The 24,630-nt window shown below is 38.0% G+C and overlaps 1 protein-coding gene across 3 annotated transcripts in view; it reads left to right on the top strand.

The window, feature by feature from the left end:
• Window positions 1–23,133, top strand: part of L3MBTL3 (L3MBTL histone methyl-lysine binding protein 3) — an 87,212-nt gene extending 64,079 nt beyond the window's left edge. For all 3 annotated transcript variants that reach the window (XM_050894418.1, XM_050894420.1, XM_050894419.1), the window contains exons 17-22: window positions 6,481–6,627; window positions 8,028–8,192; window positions 12,115–12,206; window positions 17,526–17,689; window positions 18,732–18,794; window positions 21,224–23,133. In XM_050894418.1, coding sequence (XP_050750375.1) covers window positions 6,481–6,627; window positions 8,028–8,192; window positions 12,115–12,206; window positions 17,526–17,689; window positions 18,732–18,794; window positions 21,224–21,367 — 775 coding nt within the window. In that variant the 3' untranslated portion in view covers window positions 21,368–23,133. The remainder of the gene's footprint in view (window positions 1–6,480; window positions 6,628–8,027; window positions 8,193–12,114; window positions 12,207–17,525; window positions 17,690–18,731; window positions 18,795–21,223) is intronic.
• Window positions 23,134–24,630: the final 1,497 nt, after the last annotated feature.

Here is a 24,630-nt window from a genome sequence, read left to right as displayed (position 1 = left end):
GTACTTGAAGAGGTTACCATCCTTCAGTTAGCATATGGTAACCTACTGCATTCATGTTCTTAGTCCACTGCAAATGTGAAGTAAACTAGACTTGACTAAAAAGCTTCCTGGCTGCTTAGCTGAAACCTATTTTATTCCATATTCCAGTAGACTGAGTCTTGTATGATTTATTAATGCACCTGATCTGTGAGGCAGTAACTTCCAATTCAGAGTATTATCTTCCTTACCATGTGCTGTCTCAATTGCTTAGAATCAGGTGAATGTACCCATTCTTAGCCCAAGGCTGAAACTTAAAAAAAAAGAAACCATAAGTGAATGTCAGAAAAGTTTTTAATTTATGATCTCTCTAAATAAACATTGGCACTAAAACTTCTAATGTTTCACAGGGAAGGGATGAGTAAGAGCTATATGTCTAGTTAGTTCATGTAGCCTTTGCTTTTATAACTAGATTTTCCGTGGTATTTAAAGTTGTTATACTTACTCATCCTGAATATTAAGAAAAGAAATAAACTCATAGCCATCTATTGTGTTTTATTTTTACTACGGTCTTAGCAGTCCTATTATTTGCACATTAACTGATAATTCTAGGGGATAAAAATATAACAAAAGAGATTTTGTTGATTATAAGACAAGCATTTGCTGTTTCATAGCAAATAAATTAACACCGTTAAGTATCTTACTCACTAACTATATTGGTTTGCCCTCTGTGCTGATATTGTTGTTTTTTTTCTTGAGCATTTCTGAGGAAAATAATGAGATTTGTTGTTTATCTGGAGTCTACAGACTTGAGGGTCCAGGTCACCCCAAAAATTCTAACGTTGTGCTATCATGTTTTTCCTGAATTAACAAAGACATTTTGAAACTGGTATAATTATCGATGTCAGGTAGCAGTCCCTTGGCTCTTTTATCTTGGCAACCTTGAAATGTATTTAACCATACTTATCTTTTTTTTCATGATGAGGTACAACATCTATCTACAGCATAAATGCCTGTCTGCAGAAATGATGATGATTGAAAATGCTAAGTAGTTCTGAAATAATTTTGAGAGCTTGTTCCTTAGGAACCAGATGAAAGCCTCGGTGATTAATTATGTAGTGGGGTTAAAGCATTTACTTTTTGGAAAAGTTAATGTTAATAAGGACTTGGTATCTATCACCAGTTGATCTAGAGTTTTCTGCTGCGCTGTTGAAACTGAGACAGATGTGCAGGTTGGTACCATTATGCAGATCACCTGCATATTTATGATTGTGAATTTTATGCTCTCTGATGTTTAATGCATGCAATAATTTTCAAGTTCAAGCAGTAATGCAAAGCGGTCAGTTGTAGACAGGTCATTAGTGTTTTGGGTCGTCTCTCCATGAATAAAGATTTTTACCAGAAACTTTATATGCGTTATGTGTAAGTTGAAGTGAACTGAATGTGCTGTGGTGGAGGCTGTGTTGTAAGAGAACCGCAGCGCAGAAACGCAGGAAACCTCAGCTCAGCAGGATGTCGCATCTATTCGTTCAGTGTCTGCTGAAGTAATTCTCTTCTGATTTTGATGCCAGTCTCAAGTTTCATTTTATCTTTTATGTAAGGTCATTGGCCCCATCCAAATCTGTTATAAACTACTCTTGAGTCAGGTTTAGACTGTTGAAGCAGCTTTCTCCTAAAAAAGAATGCTTTGATGATAAACATGTGTTGTAAATTATGAAGGAGAACATTTGTATCACTTGTTTCCAGACTAGTTAAAAACATTGTCGTAAAGTCAACTGAAGTAAAGACTTCACTTAAAAAAAATCCAGCAGAAAAAAGAATACATCCTCCAGATGTTGTCAGGACCTTTTTGCTGGAGGTTTCTTGCTCATCACATATCACTACCAGCAGATGCGGTCAGCTGGACATAGGCTGCTCTAGATAAATTCTAATCCATCGGTTAGTCCAATCTATTTGTTTAACCCATCAAGGAAGATAGTTTGAGCAAATCCGGGTGAATTTTCCTGGAGCTGCCACACAACCTCATCCCTTGGCAGTGCTGGGCAATAACCTGCACTGGAAAGGCAGTGAGGGGCTGGGGTTGGTAACATTTCCAACCAGTACAGCTAAACCAGGAGACTTGTCTGTGGCTTCAAACAAGTTTGCAAAATTTTCCAAGCAGTCATAAAGATTAATAATCTATATTAAAAAATACTTTCGTATTAACTTTCTTTTACCAAACAGAGTACCACCTTACTCTTCTTCTTCAGGTTAAGAGAGAATCCTGGCTTATGTTCCCTTCTGATGTTAGGTGTAGCTGAGGCTGAGTAATCCAGTTGGACTCTGTGCTTCAGAAACTTTGCATACTACTAGAAGATAGGAGCATCTCCAGGTGTCTGGAGAAGACAGGTCCATGCCCACCATCAGTAGCCCAGTTTATCCTACTACGCTTGAACTTTAGAGAAAAAAGATACGTGTGTAAACCTGCCTAGAGATAGATCGTGAGAGTGATAGAAGAGCAGTTGCAAAATAACCACAAATGGGATATGCTACCTTGATACTTTTGTTCCATCAGACAGTTCTGGAAAAGGCTGAGTATGTAAAACCTCTGTTGACTTGAAAATCCCAGGCCTGTGATCCCGGGAATGCTTCAGAAGGATATACAGGAAGTAGTAATTGATGCAGTGGGTTTTGCCTTTATTGATCTTTCCTGTTTCGATAAAAACAGCAGCTTATTTTAATGCTCAGTTTTTACTCAGCCTATGCAGGACTCTGGAAACAGTGGCTTCCTTTCCTCAGAAAACTGTGTTATGGACACATGTATTGCCAGCCACTCTGCTGCCATTTCAGTAGGATGCAAAGTGTACAGCAGATAGCTAATTGCTGTGCTATGTTGATCCTTCAACATTTAGAGATGGCTGATTACTCTCCTGTGTGGGGGGGTTGTGTGGTGGTAATGTGAATATTTGTTTACTGAAACATGGGTTGAGCCTACTGAAGCAGCACAGATGAAGATTGAGTATCTTCGTGTTGGACTGGTTTCAAAGCTGTGAAGCAGTGCTGGAAGGTGTACAGCCCTGTCAGATGTATAATAGAGGTTTCAAATGGGGTACCTGCTGCTGCTTCTGCTTCTTGCCATGCTCCCTGTGCCTCTGGCAGACCTTGGTACCCCCAAGTCAAGGACATCTGATGATTTTGGAAACTGGCTTCTGAACTTCTGCTGTTTTCAAAATAGTGTGCTAAGGCAAACTGCAAGCTGGAGCAGAAATCCAGGTTTAAGTTGACAGAAGAGTTAAAAATCCTAATTTAATATTAAATAACCTAAACATCAAGACTTCTGAGCCCTTGAGATGAGTTGTCTCTGAAACTTACAGTCCTGTATAAGTCAATTACTTCTATTATGTAGGAATAACAAGATTAATTTTTTATTCTTTGTAGTAGACAAGTTAAACTGAACTGAAGACTGGAGGCATTGAGATTCAGGAGGATTTACTGATTGATCCGAAGCCATGTAACTCATACACAGGTTCATTCATGCCGTGTTTTGTTGAAACAAAGCTACCAGTGGAAACCTTGAGGGTTCTTTTTGTTGCCCCAAGTAATAGTAAGATCAAAGGACTATCAAGGAGTTTTTAAAAAATGATACAGCAACTCGAATGATTAATTACAAAGAAAAACTCATCTGAATCTAGTGTTTAAAGCATTGTTAATATTATAACTATTTTTGACTGAAACTGTCAATCAACTTGTGTTTTTCCAGAAAATACTAAAGGAAAAGGCAGTATATAAACAGGCAAGTTCTAATGAAGGACTGAATTTTGAGGCTTTTTCTTGTTTTTCAATTTAAAACATATTAATGGTGTTGGTAAACAGAAGACCTGCTGGAGATGAAATTGTATTGTCAGATTTCATTGTGGTATAAGGCTTATTTAATAATATACAACTGAAGTTAAATACCACATTGGTAGTGTTTAGTGTTTCCTTGAGACAACCCTCTAACTGCTTAAAAACACTACGCCTTGAAACACCCCTGTGAGCATAGGAAGCCAAAAGAAGATTACATGCTTTGCCTCATAGCAATGGCAGAACTGAGATTAACCAATATATTCCTGAGTTTCTGATAACTGTATTTCATCACAGTGGTATGAGTTTGTCACAGCAAGAACTTAAATACCACTAGCATTGGCTTCTTAAAACCTTTTTCTGAATAGAAGCCTGTATCTTTCATCTTGGAGTTCATTTGAAAGGGAAAAAAGACATCATTGTGATAGATGCAGCAATATAAAGAATTGAGAATATAAAACAACTTTCCCTCTTTCCTAGTGTTCCTCTTTTCTTCCCCATCTTTCAGTGCATGTTTTTTTGTTCTTTTAAGACATCTGAGAGGCTAGTCCTCAGACAGACAAAACCAGTAGGTTGAAAAATAAATGTAAGTAGAGGTATATAAATAAATCTAAAATAAAATGCCAAATTGTGCTTCAGAGAAATTAGAAATAAAAGTTAAATGCTCCAAGTTAAATTTTTTTTTTGTATATTCTGTTCCATGTCTTTAAAACATTTTCATTAACAAAAAAAATACCCTATTTCAAGTGTAGTGCTTTAGAGTCCAGCCACCCATTTGGCTATATCTTATTCTGCTATGTAAACTTCTGGTATGAAGGTTCTCATGGCAAAAAACTTCGGTGCCAGTATCTCAGAGGGGGTGCTGGGACTACCACCCAGTTCCTCAAAAGAAGGCAAAGATAACTGTCCTGTGTAGATCCTCTGGGGATGGATGGCTGCATGTCCCTTGAAAACACTGTACAGGCTGTTGGGGAACACCATCTGCTTGGAATGGCCTTAAACAGGGATCTCATCTTGATTAGAAAAGCTAAATTCTGCTGGCATGTTTTTCCTCCATAATTCAAGTTCAGCACAGCTATACAAGGATTAAAAAAAAAAGAAGGTTGATACTGTCTTGTTTTCAAATGAACCAGCTGACAAAATCAGACATGCCGTTGGACTCCTGTGTCGATAACCCCAGCAAGGACTGACGGACTTGGCCTGTGTAGCCTTAAGGAATTTTCTCCTTTTATGCTAGTGCTGAGAGAAATGTAAATTTCCACCAACTTTTTGTTTACGTTGCTAAGACCAAAATTAGATTACTAATATTGATCCAATCTCGTGATAGGAGTTGATTCATACACACTTTGAATCCAAAGCTTCATTGGTAAAGGAAAAGGAGAATGCATGGCATATCTTGAATAAAAGGCCTTTTTTTGTTCTGTGCTTTGTAAAATAAACATGATGATGAAATCTCTTGGTTTTCTATTTTGTTTTTGTAATTCAGAGGTGGCAGGGCATTATGGCTGGCAAGGTAGACTTGTTTATATTAGACAGTTCTGTTTGGAAATCATGCATGTAACAATCAGTGAAACAGATACAACATTGCAGTAGTTTATGGAAAGGCAGATAGTTATATTCTTGAAAAGAAAATAAGCAAAATCCCAGAACATGGTTTTTTTACATTTTACCATTGTAGAGGTCCTTGTAATAATACAGGTGAGTAGGAAAGCATAATTTTAGATTATAGTTAGTGTCATGGCTCATGAACCACAAATAGAGCATTATGTTTAGTACAGCCTCTCCTATATCTTAAATAGAGATTTGAAAACTGAGCACGTTGTTATTCACTGTTGTGGCGTATATATACCTTTCAGAATTTGGGATATTATCTTTGAAGTGTGAGTATGTAGCCTAACTAATCAGTTGAACATTGCATTGCATTCTTCTAAAGACAAAATCCTAGTTCAGCCTGGTGTGATTTGTGTTGCTGTTCTTCCCTTTCCTACCTCTTGTGGGAGGTACAACTTTCACATTTGTTAGAGTAATATTTACAAGTCATTATCAAAGCACAGTGTCAAATTCTCTCGTTCTCTAGTTGGAGTGTAGTGAAATAGGCAGTGTTGAATGATAGGAAAGACTCTGAAAATATCACAGTCTTTTAATGGAATATCACAAAATGGCATTTGCAAAGATGGGGCATTCGCTGCAGTAAGAGGATGTGCGGCATTCCTCATACTGTGCCCTTGCAATGCAGCTTCTGTGTGGACATTACGTAATAGAAATGCCCTCCTTTGCAGGAAAAATAACCATGGGAATATGATTTTGTTTGGAGAGAGGTGAGTATAGTCAAAGGCACCCTGTGTATTATGTATAAAATACCATTAAAGGTATGAGAGAGCAGGCTAAACATTCATCAAGCAATTTTCCAGAATGTATACTGTAATATAAATTAATACAATTTGTGTTACATAAGTTGCTGTCAAAAGGAAATGAGAAGAACATTCAGGCTGAGGTTTTTAATCAGTGGATTTATTAACATCTTAAAGTATGACTACTTATTGCATTTTTTTCTAATCTTCTTTATATTAATTGATTGCATCTGCTTCTAGAAAACTGGTCCCTGATGTCATTTCATTTGAACTGAGTGAAGCCAGTAAAGTGTCTGAGAATAAGGAGGCATTTCTCTTCTTCAACTTCTAGTGCAGTCAGCTGCCCATATTCAGAGATGAACTTGAACAAAGAAAGCCTCTTACCTGACCGGTTGAGCGGGGAGATGCCTGCGGCCAGTCCTGTCCCCAGAAACAGAAAAGTGGAAGCAAGTGAAAGATCCACCTCTCCTGTAATCAAGTAATTACGATTGAAGCGATGTCTGTGACTAACAGCAGTACTTTATTTCAGTGTTCTGCAGCGTAATTTGTAGTTGTGTAATGGCTGAACGGTTTCAGAAGGGCCTGCCTATTTATCTGCATTTTCATTTACAGGGAAGAAATGGTTTCATCAGTGCTTATCGAAAAGGTCACCGAGCTGTCAAAGACTGATAGTGATTTTACTGTGTATGATTTAACAAGAGTTCAGTTTCCTCTTCAGTGTAACTATCTAGACTACTAAGTCATTAATTGGAATTTAAAATGGAATGTTTGCCAGTTGGTTTCACTTAAGAAAATGATTTGTGTTTCTTTTGTTTGCTGGGGTGGCTTTATTGACGTGACTGTAAATTAATGTTGCTCTTTGAAGAATAGCCACTATAAATTCTGTCGTTATTGTGGGAGTGGGGAATCAAATTACTGGGAGTTCTGCAAGAAAGATGCTAAAGTCTGTAGCTGAAGCTTCTAGCAGGAGCACTAGGAAAAACAAAGGGATGTGATACCAAGATGATGATTTTCAGACGATGGTTTGCTGTCAGAAATTGTAGACACCGACTCCTGTGTTCATTTTGGGCTGTGGGGATACATAGAGAATTTAAGAAAGAAAGGAAAAGAAGAGATGCTTTCCATTCTTTTCAAGGGCTACATTAATGTAAATATGAAAATGTGAATGTTCGTGGTGAAGGTTTCCAGTTCCCACTGTAATGAACACGTATTTTCAATAGATGGTATTTTAAATTGCATTCTCAGAGACAGTTTCAGCTTCATGCTTTAAAAACCAAAATATTCAGCTGTCAAAGAGCGCTGCCTGGTTTGATTGTTCTTATAAATGTAGGGTTGTAGAAATCTGAAGAGACTTAATTACCCTCTGACAGGTGGCCCGGGTACCATCCCAGTGAAGCCAGTAACAGTTTGAGCAGTGTTCTCTGTGGCATGGACTGTGTCAAGTGCTACTTTTTTCATTGTCCCAATTAAGAGACTATTTTTAAAGGATCCTGGCTGCACAGCGGTATATCATGGAAGGGAGAGAAGGGATAGGAGGAAAATGATACTTCAAGTTTTCTCGTGTTACAAATATTTGAAGTGGATAGCTTATTATCAAAAATAACATTAGGCAAATTCTGTTCCTGTTGAATTGCCTAAATGTTTTACCTTTGATTTCATGGGGAAGAGAGTTCTGTATTGTGATTTCTGAAAATCCCAGGTATACAATTTTGTTGGTGGCAAGTAAAAAACTTCTGTGTATTTCTTAAAACAAACAAACAAACAAAAATCCTGTATATCTTCAATTACACTAATGACTCTTTACCCATAGAGGAAATAAGTTGAACAACAACTCAGCTGCTTTCAGTTTTAAACATTTTGTTAATTTGTTTTAAACAGTGACAGAAAATGCCCCAGCCCTGGTCACGTAGGTATGAAATCTTCAGCTCACAATCGATCATCTGGGAAAACTGTACCAGAAACAACTAAGCAGGAAGATGCAGAAAGTAAATCTCCTTGCAAGAAGCCACTGTTATGTGATGTGAAAGAAAAGAAGGCACCTGGGTAACTATCAGTTCCTTTCAAAGTATGGGTTGTTTGGAGTTGGTCAGTTTAAAATGCAACTTACCAGGCAATGCAGTGCAGTGATTTGTCCGGGGAAGGAGATGGAAGTTCTTCAGCGGTCTTTATATTAGAAATAGGGGGGAAGGGAGTGTCACAATGTATTTAAGAAATGCATATCAGAGAGGAGAGGAAAAATACTACAAGATAGAGAAATTATTGGAAGTTGAGATCCTTCTTCCATACCTCTGTGTACAAATATGTTATTGTGTATATACAAATATGTACATATATTTAAAAATGAAAAGTAATTCCTTAACTCTCAGGATTTGCAGTATCTTTTTGACAAAAAATGACATGAGATTGTTTCCAAGCTTGCACTGGAAAATAATATTTATGGTATAAAAAGGCTATCTTTGAAACTAAAAAGATACAATTCAGTGTTTTCATGGGGGTATGTGAGGCAATAGGGTTCCCTACATTTTTAATTAGTTACAGTATCAGTGCATTATTTTATTGGCTATTTTCATACAGAAATAGAAGACACCCTGGAACAAGAAGTGTCATTTGTTATATATTTACGTCAGCTACATTATCATGTGTTCATAATATATGAACTGTAAGTGTTAGCAATAATGGTGTCTGGAGAGAATTTGGAGAGTTAGTATTATATGGTAAATACCTCATATGGTAAAGCTGATGATTGAAACTTAACTATTTTATTAAGAATCAATTAAATCCTCTGAAATGCCTCTGCAAGATTTTTTTTAAAACTTTTTTTTCAAATTGAGTTAACCAGATGTGGCAGTGTTTTATGATTTCCCTTCCTTTTTCCACTAGATTTTTTTTTTCTTTTCTGAACTATTACTAATTGTTTCCTTTATTCCAAAAACCTATGCTAAATAAAAAATAAAATAAACTTTAATGTGTAGCTTTTTGCATCTTTTAAAATTGGTCAACTTTTCTTTAGAACATTCTTTCACATTATTGCAATCAGGTGATATTGTTCAAATTATATTGAAAAAGATGTAGTAGGAGCATCAAGCAGTGTTGATAAAATTTCCATACCACAAAAAAACTAGCATTCACTGGTCATACTCAAGTGAATTTAAACCGCAAAAAAGACAGAAGATAGTTTCATATATAGTTTTGAAATAACCTGTGTTAAATAATAGTTGTCATTCATCACTTTGACCACAGTTGTAGTAAATTAATCTTTTTTTAGAAATAAACTTTGACTTTACAGACTATCTCTTAAAATTATTGAAGAACAATTTTTTTGTCCTTCATTGTTTTAGAGGGTGTTATCTTTATGAAGACCTAAAATAACCAATGTGTGCTATCTGTTCACTGTATTGAGTCATTTTCATTAAGAGAATAACAGCCTCGTGCCAACTTTGAATTACCCAGAGGCTTTGCAGTTTGTATTTGAACTGTTTGAATACACTGATGACTATCTGCATTTTATTATCTAGCTTCCCACATTCTTTATGTATCCAGCATAGTCAGAGAGGACTTTTAGTTGAATAAACTTCCTTTGAAAAAGGCATGAAAAATAGTGTTCACAACATTAGGTATATATGAACTGCTAGAGTTATAAAATATTGAGCATCTGGTTATTGCTATACCCAGTGGATCTTTTTAGATGTGTATTCAAAGTGCACATGCATAATTGAAGACATAGATATGTATACTTGTGTGCTCTTTAGCTGCTGAGCTCGTAGTGTGGATTTAATTATGTTTGACTTCAGTACAGTTGTGTATACCTTCATATTTCAGGTAATCTTTTGTTTCCTAGAAGTCCTTGGTTGAGGAACCAATCACATACGAAGCCAGCCATGAGATTTATTTTGTTGTGTTGAATCTAAGTGGTACTCAGCTAATCTCCAGTTCCACTTACTCCTTTTTTTTCTTTTTTTTAACTAGTAAGAGGTATCTGCGCATACAAACAATTATACTAGAAAATTTTGGTTTGCAAAAATATGTGTGTAAAAACTGCAGTCTGTCCCTCTGGAATGTTCCTGAGATTAAAATTCAAGATAAAAATTACATGCCTACAGCATATTCAATTTTAATTTGAAAGCATCTTTGTACTATCTTCAGAGTAGCAAAAGAATTTCACTGTAATAGGAATTCTACTCTGGAAATATTTACAATGAAGGAAGGTGAACACTCAGGCTTGGGAATCAAATGGTACTACCTCTTAAAAGAAAATTCAATTTATCTTCCAACCCCTTCCCCAAAACCTTCAATTCGTGATACTATCTTGTACTTAACTAGTGAGATAAAATTTCTGGATGTATGTTGCTATGAAAATTGTCCTCAAGAAAACAGGAAGATACATGTTTGCTCACAGGTTTTGGTGATCTCTCTTCCTTATGTTGAATTACAGTAATAATTTACTTTGGCTTTGGAATTAATTGCACTACTTTGTAGCATCTTACTTCAGAAGTTTTCTGTGTTTGTGGAGGTTAGGAAAATAATTTTTAAGTAAATAAATGCAGGTGATATTTCTGAGGAAGATACTGTGGAGAAGTCCTTTGTGGCACAAGAAGGCATGCCTGCTCTATGCATTCCACTGGCGTTGTTTGTCATACCATTACTATTTGTGTCCTACCATACTACAAAGGCTGGATTTTCCGGTTTGTTGTGTTCATTTTGCACCATTAATTATGTGTTAAACATATTACTGTTGATGTCAGTGAACTTGCAGCTCCTAGCTGATTCATTCCCAAATGCTTACTTGTATTTAATAGTATAAATAGTATTTAGTATATAAATTGAATTTAATAGTATAAATGTAAACAATGGAATTAAACAGGTCTATTTCTTCTGTGGATTTGTGTTTTGGGGTTAGCTAATCTTGATGTCTAACAAGGTGTTAGCTCTAGTTTGGCTTTTTATCTGTGTGTGGGACATTTGTAAAGGGGTTCTTGTTGACTGCTTCTCTTGTAGATAGTAAAGCCTGTGTTCATGTAGTGGGCTTTCTTGTAGTCTTGACTTTAAGATCATTCTGTCTAGTGTCTAGTCTCTGTGAGCTCTGCATCTGTGATGGTTTAGTAAGAATTGGCCAAAGTGTTCTCAAGTTCTTAAAAGCAGAAGGAAATAAATACACACATATTGTCAGCAAGTTCGTAAGTTTCGTTTCTGTAAGAAACCAGGCTGGAAATATCTTCTGAAGGCAGAGTTTGAAAAGGAACTTCCCAGGAGCTGACTTTAAGATGCAAATACACCCACCCCCCATTGAGAAGTTCTCTTATTCCACCTCTCTTGCCCCATTTTTCTCAATAGGGGGAAGGCATTCCCTCTTTGCAAATGTTTGGGCTGGCAAAGCTGAGGGAGCAGCCACAGGCAGCAGGCAAAGAGCAGCTCTTTTAGCTGGATAAGAAGTAATGCAAAAACAGTAACAAAAGAATACAGATATTTTCAGTGGGATCATTAACAGCTGCACAACAGTGTGTCAGTATAGTACAGGAGGTGGGGTGGGGTGGAAATGAAGGTTGGGCAGAGAAAAAGGAATAGATGTTGTTGCAGACAGCTCCTGAAAATGGCCTGGATAACCAGTAAGGCTTTGTAGGAGATGCAGCTACGTACATGTTCTTCACTCTTCCCATCTTCTGCCGTGGACACATCCACTGCCTTCTTTTGTACATTTTCCAGTTTCAGTTATGAAGTCAAGTGTGTTGATATGATTTACGTAATCTTAGTTTACACTACTCTTGAGCCTTCATTGCAAAATACATGTCAGTAGTCATGCCATCTGTGTAAGTCAGAAATTAGATCCTCTCTTTTTTTATTTTATGATGATACAACATCCTTTGTGTAGGAATCCTGGTGTGTTAATAGCATTGTTAGCAAGAGATGTCATCATGCTTAGTGATTTTTATGATGTATTAATAAAAAATGAACATCTTATTTTTCTCAGTGGAGTACTACAAACAAAGGACTCCATAAAGAATAAAGAGTGTGAAGAAGAGGAGACAGAAAATAAGCTGCTCATTTCAAATGAAATTAAAGGTAAATTGGCAGTACTTCATTTGTTTCACATTAAAATTTGCAGAACTAAAGAAGTGTGATATTCCTTGAAATTCTTCATGAAACTGCATCGCAACTTATTTTCCACATTCACTGTTTGTGTCCAAAAATTTGACAACACCACTTTTAACACTGTGTTTCTTTATCTTGTAATCATCAAAGGCTTTACCAAGAACTTCATCACAGTTGTAAAGACGAGTGCAAAATGAATACTAGTATAAAAAGTTTCATTTCAAGAATATTTTTCCACTGACTTATTTAAAAATATTACCACTATTACCTATTTAAAAATAGGTAATTAAACCAGTCTGAGTTGTAAAGGTATCATGTTCACTTACTGCTTCAAAAGTGTATTGAAAGAAAGTTAAAGCATTTGCACATTACAGGCATAATGCCGAGTTAAGGTGATTTACTCAACCCAGCCTTAGTCTGTTGATAATTTCCAGCAGCCCATATGCAGAATGGGCCATTTCTTTTTCATGAGTTTTACAGAGGGATGGCTAAAATTTTTACTTCACTGAAAAACTGGAGACAGTCCAGTGGAGGGCCACCAAGATGATTAGGTAGTTGAAGGACTGACATATGAAGAAGAGTTGAAGGAGTTTGGGAAGGGAAGGCTTGGAGGAATCTAGTCACAGTCCTCCAGTAACTAAAAGGTAGTTATAGAGAAGATGGAGGTACCCTCTCCTCCAGGATGCACAGTGGTGGGAAAAAAGGAAATGGACACAAGTTGCTTCCGGGGAAATTCTGTCTGAATGTAAGGAAGAAGCTTCTCACCATGAGAACAATTGGAGTAGGCTGCCCAGAAAAGAGGTGGAATCTCTCCTGCTGGAAATATTTAGGGCTTGGCTTGACAGGGCCCTGAGTAACTTAGTCTAATGTCCTGCTCTTAACAGAAGGTTGCATCATACGGTCTCCAAAGGTCCCTTCCAACATGGACTTCTCTTTGGTTCAGTGATTCCGTGTGGTTTTGTGTACTGCTGTGTCAAAACTCTTGGTTGTTCACTGATCCAGTTGGACAGATGGAGGTAGCTGTTCATTATTCATTTTTATCCTCATTGTTTAGAAAGAATACAGCACAAATCCAGAACGTCACAATCTTACATTTGATAATTATTTTGCGTGTGTGAAACTTAGTATGTCAGGCTAGTTATTGGACTGAGTCAGTGCATTGTTTCAGTGCAGCTTTTGCTGCAATAATTTTAACTCATGCAAGTTCAATGAGAAGCTAAATGTCTTAATTTCATAATTCCTTAAATTTTTAGATTTTTTTCTTCAGCAATTTGTTGTGCAACACAAAATTTGTAAGGCTTTCGTCAAAAATCTTGAAACTGGAGCTACATTTCTTACCTTTTAAGTGAGCTCATCCTTGTAAAACCCAGGGAATTCTTTGAGGCTAGTAGAGCATTGCGTAAAGATAAAATTAAGGTAGTTTTTTATTTTTAATTATTAATTTCTGATACATTTCTTTTATCTTAAAACATCATTTGTCTCCCAGCACTTTTCAGATAGATCTAAGAGGCACTCTGAAGAGTGTGTGAAGTATGAAAGATTCCATCTATTACAAGAGCTGTGCAAAAGGTGTAAAAAATCCAGGTTGTTACGGTGTTTTGAAACATGATGTAGTTCAGAATTCTGGAGAAAATGAAGCATTAAAAGAAGAATCTCTCTGAAGCAGATGAAAGAAAGAGGTTTTGGTCATTTGAAGTATTTTGTTTCAGCAGAATGGAAACATACTGTTTTGATGTTAACTTTGCACTATATAATACAATACAAAAAATTTAAAATCAAGTAGTTCGGAGCATTTTAAATTGTCTGCAATTCTTTTTTTATTCTAAGAAAACTGGCTTGATTTTGTGAAGCATTTTGAGTTTGGCAGAATTGACTATTTGGATAAAGTCTCACCAACAAGCTGTGCTTACTAGGATACATTTCCATGTAGGGTCTTGCATAATTAGGTTTATAAAACTAGAACGCTTTCTTGCGTTATTGTTTAACAAAGTTATCCTTTTCACCTCCTTTTTATACACATAATTTTATACACATAATTTTGTGCCATAATACTCAATCTGTAGGATGAAAATGGATCGTTGAGTTCTTGCTATCATAGTAATGGAAAACTCAAGCTAAAATAATTGCAGTTGTGCAGACTTTTGTGAACTGTGACTGCTGGTATCTGTGCTTGTTGCCCTATTTTTTCTGCCTGTCACTTACATTATTATTCTTCAGCGTACTTTTGCCATACTCACTTGACCAGTTCTCTACTGATACTTTATAAAACATGTAGTGCTATCTTCCCTTTTTTGGAGAAAGGTTACTTGGAGCTAAAGAACTGCACTGAAATCATGGCCCCTTCATACTAGCTTTTTTTACGGACAAAATCCTGTACTTAAAAACCTGATACATGCTAGGAGCTAGAACATGCAGGAGGGAATGAATAGTGTTGTCACTCGTTAATGCCAGAAAATGTTTGCCATTTAGCTTCTTTGAAACGTGAGGTTATATTTTGTTGGAAGGTAACTCACTAAGAGGATAGAGATGAATTAAGGAAGATACAGTTCAGGGAGAAGGATAACAAGGTGGCATTAAGTATGAAGAAGAATGTAGAAGCAGGTGGGCTGATGCTGAAGCAAAACGTCAGCAGAGAAGAACAGTGGTCAGGGTTAAAAGTGTGAACTTACTGCATCTGGCTCTGCTATGTCATGTGGAGCTGGCAAGCAGATTTTGTTTCTTCACTTACGTGGTTCAAGGAGCAACTTGTGGCTCTGTGATGAAGCTGGCTAACCTGTGGTGCACCTCAAGTTACTGTTCTTCTAAATGTCCAAATTGAGACATAAATTGGAGTACATCACATATTTTCTCTGGCCCACAAACACAGATTGCCTCTCTATGGGAAGCAGGGCTTGCAGAGCAAGGAATAGGATACCCCACAGAATGAGGGTAGGGAGAACTTTTAGATGTCTGGTATTACAGACATAGATTGTAGCCAAAATACCGTGCACTGTCTTCTGCAAAAAGTTACCCCCACTAAACGTAAACTTCCTTTTGTCAGGGATGTGGTTATACCTGCTGCAGGGTTGGGGACTTTTTTTTTCTCTTCCTCCATCTAGTTGGGTAAATTGGCACTTTACACGCTCCTTTTGTGCTGTTCATCTTACCTGTGAGGCAGATATGACAGAGGCTGAGAAGCAGAGGCATTTTTGCCCATATCCTCAAAGGCATTAGGCACTACATTCTTTTCCATGTCAGTAAATAGAGCTCTTGAATGTGAATAGGTGGAGTACAAGGTTTAGCATTATGCAGTGTCACATTAGTGAACTTATTTTCTGCTAATGTCATTCATAACCAGCTGACCTGTGTTTGCTTGAAGTTTTCCAAAAAACCACAGCATGGACAGATGCCCAGCATAGATTTTTCATCTGGAACTGTTAGGGTTTGACACAGCTGTAAACTATTGAAAATCGAGACATATGGAGTAGATAGGTAACTCACTATGCATGTACCTGTATGCTCTTATGTATACATATGTTTAAACGTGTGAAAATGGAGTGCAATTTGCTTGGAATTTTCTTCACACAGTATTGTCTGCTATTTATGTTACAGTATCAATGTATTACATGTTTTGTGAACGGAAAACAAAAAAAATAGCTAAATGCTTGTATTTTCAACTCTTAAGAGACCTTTTTTAGAAAAAAAAAATCAGGGACTAAGGATGGGGAGGGGATTCAAGGGAACAATGAGAAAGATACTACTTGGTAAAATAGGCTTTGCATTCAGCACGCTTGCTGCCTTACAAGACTCTTTCCTTTCTCACTGAGATTTTTAGTAGTAGTAGAAGCTCTAAGGAACATTTGAAGAACAACAGTGAAGTGTAAACAGACATTTAGGGAACTCACTTCCAAGAGTAAGAGTATGATGCTAGGAAAAAATTAAGGAGTCTATTTAAAAATTTAATCAGTGGGCTGGCAATACTGACTAAATAGCTTAAGAGTCAACTTCTGAACAATCACCATTGATATAAAATGAGGATAAGTATTGAAAATAACAAAAATTTAAGCTAGAGGAGCAGAACAACACAAGCAAATGTAATCACATCCTATATTGGCCACATTATATATTCTAGACCATTCCCACTGTGCTGGCAAAAATCTATAATAGGAATTTGTGCCCTAGTTGTTGGGCACAAATGTATGAAAACTAGAACATTAAGGATAGGGAGAACTGTGAATAATAGCAACTTCCCAAAAATGGAAATAGAATGGGGCTGTAATAGATGTGAGCAATCCAAACAAAAATAGCACAGGGATTTGTGAGTGATTGCATGAAGCCATGTTAGTAAGGAATATTAGGCATAGGTTCTTTGTTGGCTGTTTCATTCAGAAATGAATACCAGAGGTTTTCCACAATTTTACTCCGCAATTGGGAAGCATTCAGGACTGAGTTCATAGCAGGCATGTTGCTTTTGCATTTGCAATGGATCTAAATGAACATAGATGTCTTACGCAGTTTGACATCATTCGAGGCATGCCTCTTCACTCTTTCCTCCTACACACATCTGCAACTGCTGCTGCTCTCCAGACAGCAGCAGCAACAGCAGCATGTGGCTGAAGCCACCCTCTCACCAGTACATTGCCTTTGAGGCCAGTGGGATGGGAGCTCATTCCTTCCATTATGGATAAGTGAAATAAAAAGGGAAATGACCTTGTAAAAACCTCATAGCAGCATGGAGGAGTTAAATGTTATTTTCCAAATAAAAAATTCAGTTAAAGTGGGAGCAGGGAATTTGCAGACATTTGTGGTTTTTCCTCAGAAGAACTGAAAAACATTTTGTTGTGGATGAGGCATAAATGTTGTGTGGGCTGGAACTGTACAACTGATTCACTTGGAATTTTGTAGCAGTGCAGCGCTGCTTTTGATGAAGTTACAACAGCTCAACCCTGGAATTAAGTTAGTTCTTGTACTACTGTACAACTATTAAATGTGGATGTGATTTATTGTATCAAAAAATTTTAAATTATTTGACCTATGGTGTGGTATGCCACCAGTTGTGTTGGCATAGTATTGTGTTGGACGAGACTTTTTCCATGTAAGAGTAGTTATATTTGTGTAGAGCCAATATAATCACAGTCATACTAGTGGAAGAACAGTCATGGTACTCCTCTAATTCTGGTGTAAGTAAAACCATACAGCTTGTTTAGGGAGGCCCATATATGTCAATAGAAATGAACGTGCTTTTACTGTGACTGATCTCATCACTGGCTGAGGGATTTAATGCCTGTTTGTTGCTTCCTGTTGTCGAAGATGTTGAAGAACCCAACACGCAGAGGCTTCTTTCTCAACCAGTTATTGTGTCTTCCAAGTTGCAAATCCCTGGCCTACCCTTGCGCTGGGAGCAGCAGAGCAAGCTCCTTCCAAGTGTAGCTGGGATCCCAGCCAGTAAAGTTTCTAAGTGGAGTACAGATGAGGTAGGTTTCCCATGTATCTTCTATCTTGCTGCCACTGCCCTTGAAGTCTTGGTTGATTCAGAGCTTTAGATTAGCCCCATAGATTAACAATAATGCATTAGTACTCAGAGGATTAGAGTCAGCCAGACCTAATGTAACACTTCCCCAAAATGCCCGTTCAGCTGCCATCCAGCCCTGGAAGCAGTAAGTATTAATTCGTATGTGTATAGATAGGTATAGATACAGATAAATATATATGTGTGGATATATATTCACTGGGGTTAAAAAGGGACAGAAAAGTGCTATATGCATGGCCTAGCAGATCAGGTGGTCAAGGTCTACACTAATAACATCTAGCACCCACACAGACATTCTGGAGGAACGTTTAGGGTTAGCATGGACCAAGGAGCTATTCCTGGTGCATAGTTTGGATGTGGCACACTGTTTTGGAGGGTGAGAATATAGTGCAGAGAGGAACAGTATGGATATGGTCAGGCCATGACACCTGATTTCAAGATTAGAGCCCTGTCACTGTTCAAGTATGTAATAATGCTTGGACAGACAGGGTCTAGTCCCTGCTTTACTTTCAGGAGTACCTATGACTAAGGCAGTTTTCTGCAGCTGGGACAGTTGGATCTCCTCTAATCAGAGAGAAAAGAAGCATGAATTTGAAAAAGGATTTGCTAATCTCTCTGCTGTAAAGAATAAAGAAGAGGAAGGCAGCAACCATTTTGGTTTGTGAGAAGTGATTCACCAAGAGTAGATTCATGGTTCTGGATCTGCATGGATAGAATAACCTGAGTAATGTTGAGGGAGTAGCCATATCCCACTTTTAGATGTCCTGTGTACAGGAGTGGCATGTGCTCTTTTAGTTTGCAGATTTTGTGAATCCTGTCCTTAAACACCCAGCTGCAAGACTCCATGCACTTACAGAAGAAGGTGGAACACCTAATATGAGGCTGTAAAAACAATAGCTAAAAAACTTTAATGATTGTCAACCTTTAAGACTATTTTGAGAAAACACCGGTCTTACTAAATCTTTTGTTGTATACTTTGGTGGCAGGTCTCTGAATTTATACGGAGTTTACCAGGATGTGAAGAGCACGGCAAGGTGTTTAAAGATGAGGTGGGTGAATTCTATTTCAAAAAGACACAGAGTACAAAGCTTGGTGGAAAGATTAATTTTATGTTGTCATTAAAAATATATAGAAAGTACTAGGATGAAGTGTATGTTTAAAATCAGATGCAAATGTATGGAAGATTAGGTTGGTTTGCAGTGGGAAGGAAGTAAAGAAGATAAAACTAGCTAAGTGTCAGCTAGGTCTCTCGTGCTTCTCTAGCTTTGTTACTGCAACTGAAATTACTTAGAACTAATGGTAGAAGAGGAGGAACTTCGTGATTTACTGCTGTTCTCTTTTAATCTGGTTTGAGGAAATTTATAAGTAAGTATGTTATTTTAGTTCTGCAGGATGTTAATAAGTAAAATAAAGCAGAGCCGTGGTTCAAGATAACCACCTCTTAAAACTCTTTGCATCTTGTCTGATCACACTTAGCTCCTGATGCTCTTCCCCCTGATATAGCCAGTTTACAAACGTTATTTGAGTGAGCGGGAAGTGAGAAGATCTGAAGGCTTCTGATGAGGTTCAAAGGAGTGTGTACTCACTTTGTGAGCACGGCAGGCATGCATTTCTGGTATTTGAGAAGATTGTTGGGCCAAAGTTGTCATTAGGAAGTGATAGGGCTTTTAGGTACAATAGGCCTTTATAAGCTTTTTCTTTTCCGCTTAGAGGTTTGTTACTCCTGTTAATGCTTAGTTTCAAGAAGGCTGTTTGATCACAGATTGCCAGAGTGAATAGTTCAGGTGCTTATCCCAGCCAGACCACCTGAATGGGCAGTCAGATACTGTAATATCCCAAGTCAGCCAGCCTTTCAAGTGAAGAATAATTGTGGTACTTAGACTTGAGAAGGCACCTCCTGAGGAAAATGCATACAGATGGCCCTGCTCATCTCCTGTGACAAAAGTTTTCAGACTGTGCTATAGATTGTAATGACTATTACAGCTGCATATCAAAGGACCGACAGGCTGCATCTCTGGGCATTTTGCACTTGCTTAGATGTTAGGCATTTTACAGCTGCAGCAGGTATGCAGGCCTAGAGCATCCCCTGTGTCACTTAGGGTGTCTCACCAATGAATTTAAGATCAATAAAAGCTGGTGTATTGCTAATCAAGTCAGCAGGTGGGAAGTGCCACAGAGATGGATGAATCCTGAACACTTTCATTCTCAGAGGTGTAAGAAAATACTTCCCTTCTTTCAGGATTTAGCCTCTCAGGCTTTGTCTGTGAGTAGTAAATTAAACCTCTCCCAGTGAGGCCAACCAGCATGGACTTGCTGGTATCAGTAGGTCTTTCAGTAGGTAGAAGGTGCTGTTTCAAACTTCTGCTGTGGAAATGAACCCTTATCCTGCTTATATTAAGATGCTGCAAAAAGCTGAGCACCCCCAGGTTCACACCGTTCTGGTTCTGAGCCCACCCAGTCTGGCTTTGTGCACAAAAGGAGTAGAAAGTAATTGTGGTAACTGCGTGATGCTGTTCTCACTGCAGTGTTCCTCGACTTACAGTGCTGGGGTGTACCTTGCAGGCTTCCTTTGCAGCGTGTCTGATTCAGAAAGCTTGTCTTCTAGTCCTACAGAAACTTAATTACACTGTTTTTGTCTGAAATTGCTATCTTTAAGCCTAAGCAGTGCTCCTGATTTAACCACATTTGGCTTTTAGGCCTAGCTATCCTGCTTATGTTACACTGAAAACTTACGATAGATACCTAAGTGACCTGGAGTTTACACAAGAAGTGTTGGCCCATGGAAGCCCTTGGAAGTGAGGGCCTTGTGGCTCTTCATGTTTGGATTTAGCACTCCTGCTGACAGAGCAGTTTGCTTACAGGAGAATATTCTCTTGTAACATTCATTAAAATAGCAACACTACAAAGCTGGCAGAAAAACTGTTCAGTGTTTTGAAAAGTTGTGTTTGTGTCAAAGAGGCAGTTTTATGTAGCCTGGCCCCTGTTTACACCTGGGACCAAATTTGTTGTAATTTGCTATTTAATGAACAGGAAGAGGTGGCCTGAAGGAGGTTCCAGTTCTGTAGTTGGGAGTGAAATTCAGAAGCTTTCTTATGGAGGCTTGCATAAAAGGAGTACCTAAGACGTTAAAAAGCTTTACTGTGCTGCAGTACAGTTGAATTCTACTTCATTTACCCATTTTACTTTTCAAAAGCTTTTACTTTATACTGTCAGTATGAAAATAAGAACTGGTTAGCTAAAAATTAGCCAGACAGTTGTTTTCAAGCAGAAAGAACATCATCATCCTATTCTTTTGGACTAGCTGATCTGTCTAAAAGGTTGAAATCAAAGCTATGCTGAAGGCATTTGAAGTTTTGTATTCAGCCATTCCTTTACGCTCTCTGAAATTGCTGGGAATTTTCTTTTCATGTTTTCTGAAACATCTATAGTGCTGCACTGTCAGACCTATTAATAGCTTTGTGTGTTTCTTCTTTTAAAGCAAATTGATGGAGAAGCATTTCTGCTAATGACCCAGTCAGACATAGTCAAAATAATGAGCATTAAACTGGGACCAGCCCTAAAAATCTTTAATTCCATTCTGATGTTCAAAGCTGCAGAGAAGAACTCACACAATGAACTTTGAAGATAATGGAAAATGTGTACGAGCCAGCTTTCTCCACTGGAGCTCATGTTTTATTCAAAGCACAAAGACTCGCTAGAACTGTTGAGTAAGGACTCTCAGAAAGGAAGAAACGTATGTTCAGCACTGGTGGACTATTTATATTCTCCTAGAGCCAGTACACGTCAATCCTTCTGGGAAGTGTTCAAGCTTTTGAGAAGGTACTGTGTAACAACCAAGTCAGCTTGTCTTATTTACCAAACTAATGGCGCTAATTCTCCATGGATGGTTAGGATCCCTAACTTCCTCTGGACATCAAGAAAACCTTCATTAATTATTTATGCTGTATTATATAAGGGAACGTTAATATTTTCTAAGAATTCTTGAATTCTACTTCATGTACCCATTTTACTTTTCAGAAGCTTTTACTTCATACTATCAAAATAAAAACTGATTAGCCAAAAATTAGGCTACAGGTAGCCAGATGAGACTGTTATGGCTAATACATATTTGTGCCATAGTTTAAAAATGAAACACTTAATGTTACATATGTGACACTTTATGCTACAGCATATAACTTTACAGATTATAAAACTGTCTGTTTGCTTGTAACAAAACAAAACAAACCTTGTTGGGGTTGAAATTATAATGCTTTTTTGATAACTGAATGTTTTTACTTTTGCACGATTACAAAAATGTTATGTGAGTTTTTCCACCAGCATCTTTAATGTATTTTACCAAAAGATCAGTATAGAGAAGGCTGCAACTGAAAAATAAAGTTTGACTTCATAGAAGACTTTTCGTTTATGCTACACAATACAGTCCCAGCCTTTTACATGGGAGCCTGCTACAGTCCTTCAGCACAGGAAGGAAAATACGTGTATTTTGAGGTAAAGATATTAGCAAAAAAGAAAATATATTCATTCATGTCTGCACATGCCAGTCTCCAGTATAGTTACCACAGTAGTGGAGAAAAACAATGTGCTAAAGCCAGGACTGCTACTCTGGCTTCATATTCAACATAGGTTTGTTTTCCCAATGGTGGGAGAATTATTTCACCCACCACTTCCTAGTTGGAAAGTCTGATTTATAAATGAATAAGGCATAGGGGGAAAGACAAAGCACGGAGGAAAAGGATACTTAAACGCATATGGTGCATTGGCACATCCTGGGTGTAAAATGCATGCGTTTCACTGGGTCATTAGCAGGCTGCAGATGCCACCAGCAGGTACTTAGGTGAGGCAACCTTCTTTCTTGGAGGATTATTATAACGATTTGTCAGGGAAAGTCGTTGCACTTGGTATATATACGTAAGATGTAAACCAGATGCACTTTAAATGGGAGAAAGCCTAGCTACCTGTATACTGAGGACTGTTCCAGAATGTTACTTTTGCAAAAAGAGAAGAGTTGGATCAAGATTTTCGTCAGCCCTCTTCTTAGTGCTGCGGTGGGCAGTTGCTCAGCCTCTAGAGCTGAGAACAAACAGAGCATTTCCATTGCACAGAGCTGGGAGAATTTTACATCTTCCCACAGATTTTGCTAGGCTGTTCTTTGGCTGGAGTTCCTTAAGATTTCAAGAACTCTCTGTGCCCCTTCCAGATCATGTAGGTGACTGGTACCTGCCATAATATGAGGTGAAACAGGGTCAGTATAAAGTAAGTTGCATTGCTCTGTTAATTTCCTTCCATAGCATTGCATAAATAATATTTTTACATTTTGTTCAATATTTGTACATTCAAATTGCACTCTTATTGTACTACAATACAAATAAAACCTGAACTGGAGCTGTCTGTTACATTTGTGTGTGCCCAGGATTTTCAGATGAACCCGGCTGTTCCCGAGGGTGGTGTGGAGTAATTCCTCACTGTAGCTCAATGTGGCATGAGTTTAAAAAAGCAACCTGGCTACTGATGTCTGCCCTCTCCTTAAACACTTACTCCTAAGGCTCACAGGCCACTTGCTGTCATAATCAGAATCCCATTTATGGACCTGGATTTTGTCTCTGGCAGCAGCTGAAGTTGCTCATGCAGATCAGTAAAATGCCAAATTCTTCTGTTTTCTTTCCTTCTGTCCTTCCATGTAGTTTATTTTCCCTCACCCTCTGTGTCTCTCTCGTGTGCCAGCTCTGTAGCCTGCAGTGAGAACCAATGAAGAGATTTGCCGCTCGACAGAGATTATTTGGTGATGTTAGCAGCTCCCTGAATTTTTATATACCTACTTACAGAGTACTGTGGTTTAAGAAATGGGTTTGAATTAATACTGTTTACAAGATGTAGAATAAACCTCACTTAAATGATACGGACCCCAACTTTTTATTCATACCACTGTCACTTAGAACAGCGAGGACGTGCATAATCCTTACTTTTGTATCCCATGTGATAAGGTAGCAGGGTGTAGCCACCTCTGTTACAAAAACTACACCCAACAAATTCACTCGGAAACTAAAATTACTGAGGAGACCTACTGAATCTTTAAAACAGCAGTTGGTATTGTTTTGTATGTTGTGTTGGAGGTAGCCCAGCCGTCACACAGGTAAAGGTTGTCCCCTGGTTTCCATAGGAGCCACATAAAAAATCCTAAGACTTTAGCAAGAGAGTCTGGCCATTAAATATAGCGATCTCCCCTCATACTGCAGGGTCTCCCACTGTAATGTCCGCATTGGAGTCACCCTGCACAGCCAGGCTTTAATAAAACTTCTGTGGTCTTCCAAGATGTGTGTTTGAGTGTTTAAAGAATCACGGTGACCACAAACGCTGCTTTGCCTACACAGACATTTTTAGAACTGGTGGGAGATCGATCTCTTTAGTAGAATGCAGTGTTTTAATAAAAAGCTATTTTAATTTCTAATTAATGCAATGGGTCATGTTTGCTGGCTGCTGCTACTGTCCATCGCTAGGCGCTTGTCCGAAGCCATGCACCGTCAGGCAGTAACCCCTGGGATTTCCAGACATGCAGGAGTTAAGAGGAGCGTGTTAGGGAGAAGAGGAGGCTGTGGAAGAAGAGAGGAGAGGGCCTCCGCTCTGTGTGGGCAGACAGGAGAGTCACCATGTGGAGAAGGCCAATTTGTTCTGGGGAACAAATTCAGAAAGAAAATGAGGCGTTCTCTCCCCAGCGCCAAAGCTGTGGTTACAAATGCACATGGCAGCATCCCAGATAAGTCATTCTTGCTACTTTGAGAGCTCATCTCGGAATCCCTATTTAGCAAATTCAGGATTAATGTTAAAAAAAAAGAAAGGAATGTTTCGTGCATGCAGAAAATAGTGAAAACTCATCATCCTGCAAATTAA

Source organism: Gymnogyps californianus, chromosome 3 (assembly GCF_018139145.2).
Source record: "Gymnogyps californianus isolate 813 chromosome 3, ASM1813914v2, whole genome shotgun sequence".
Taxonomy (NCBI): Eukaryota; Metazoa; Chordata; class Aves; order Accipitriformes; family Cathartidae; genus Gymnogyps; species Gymnogyps californianus.
Note: the sequence above shows the minus strand (reverse complement) of the source record. Positions and strands in the feature narration are given on the sequence as shown.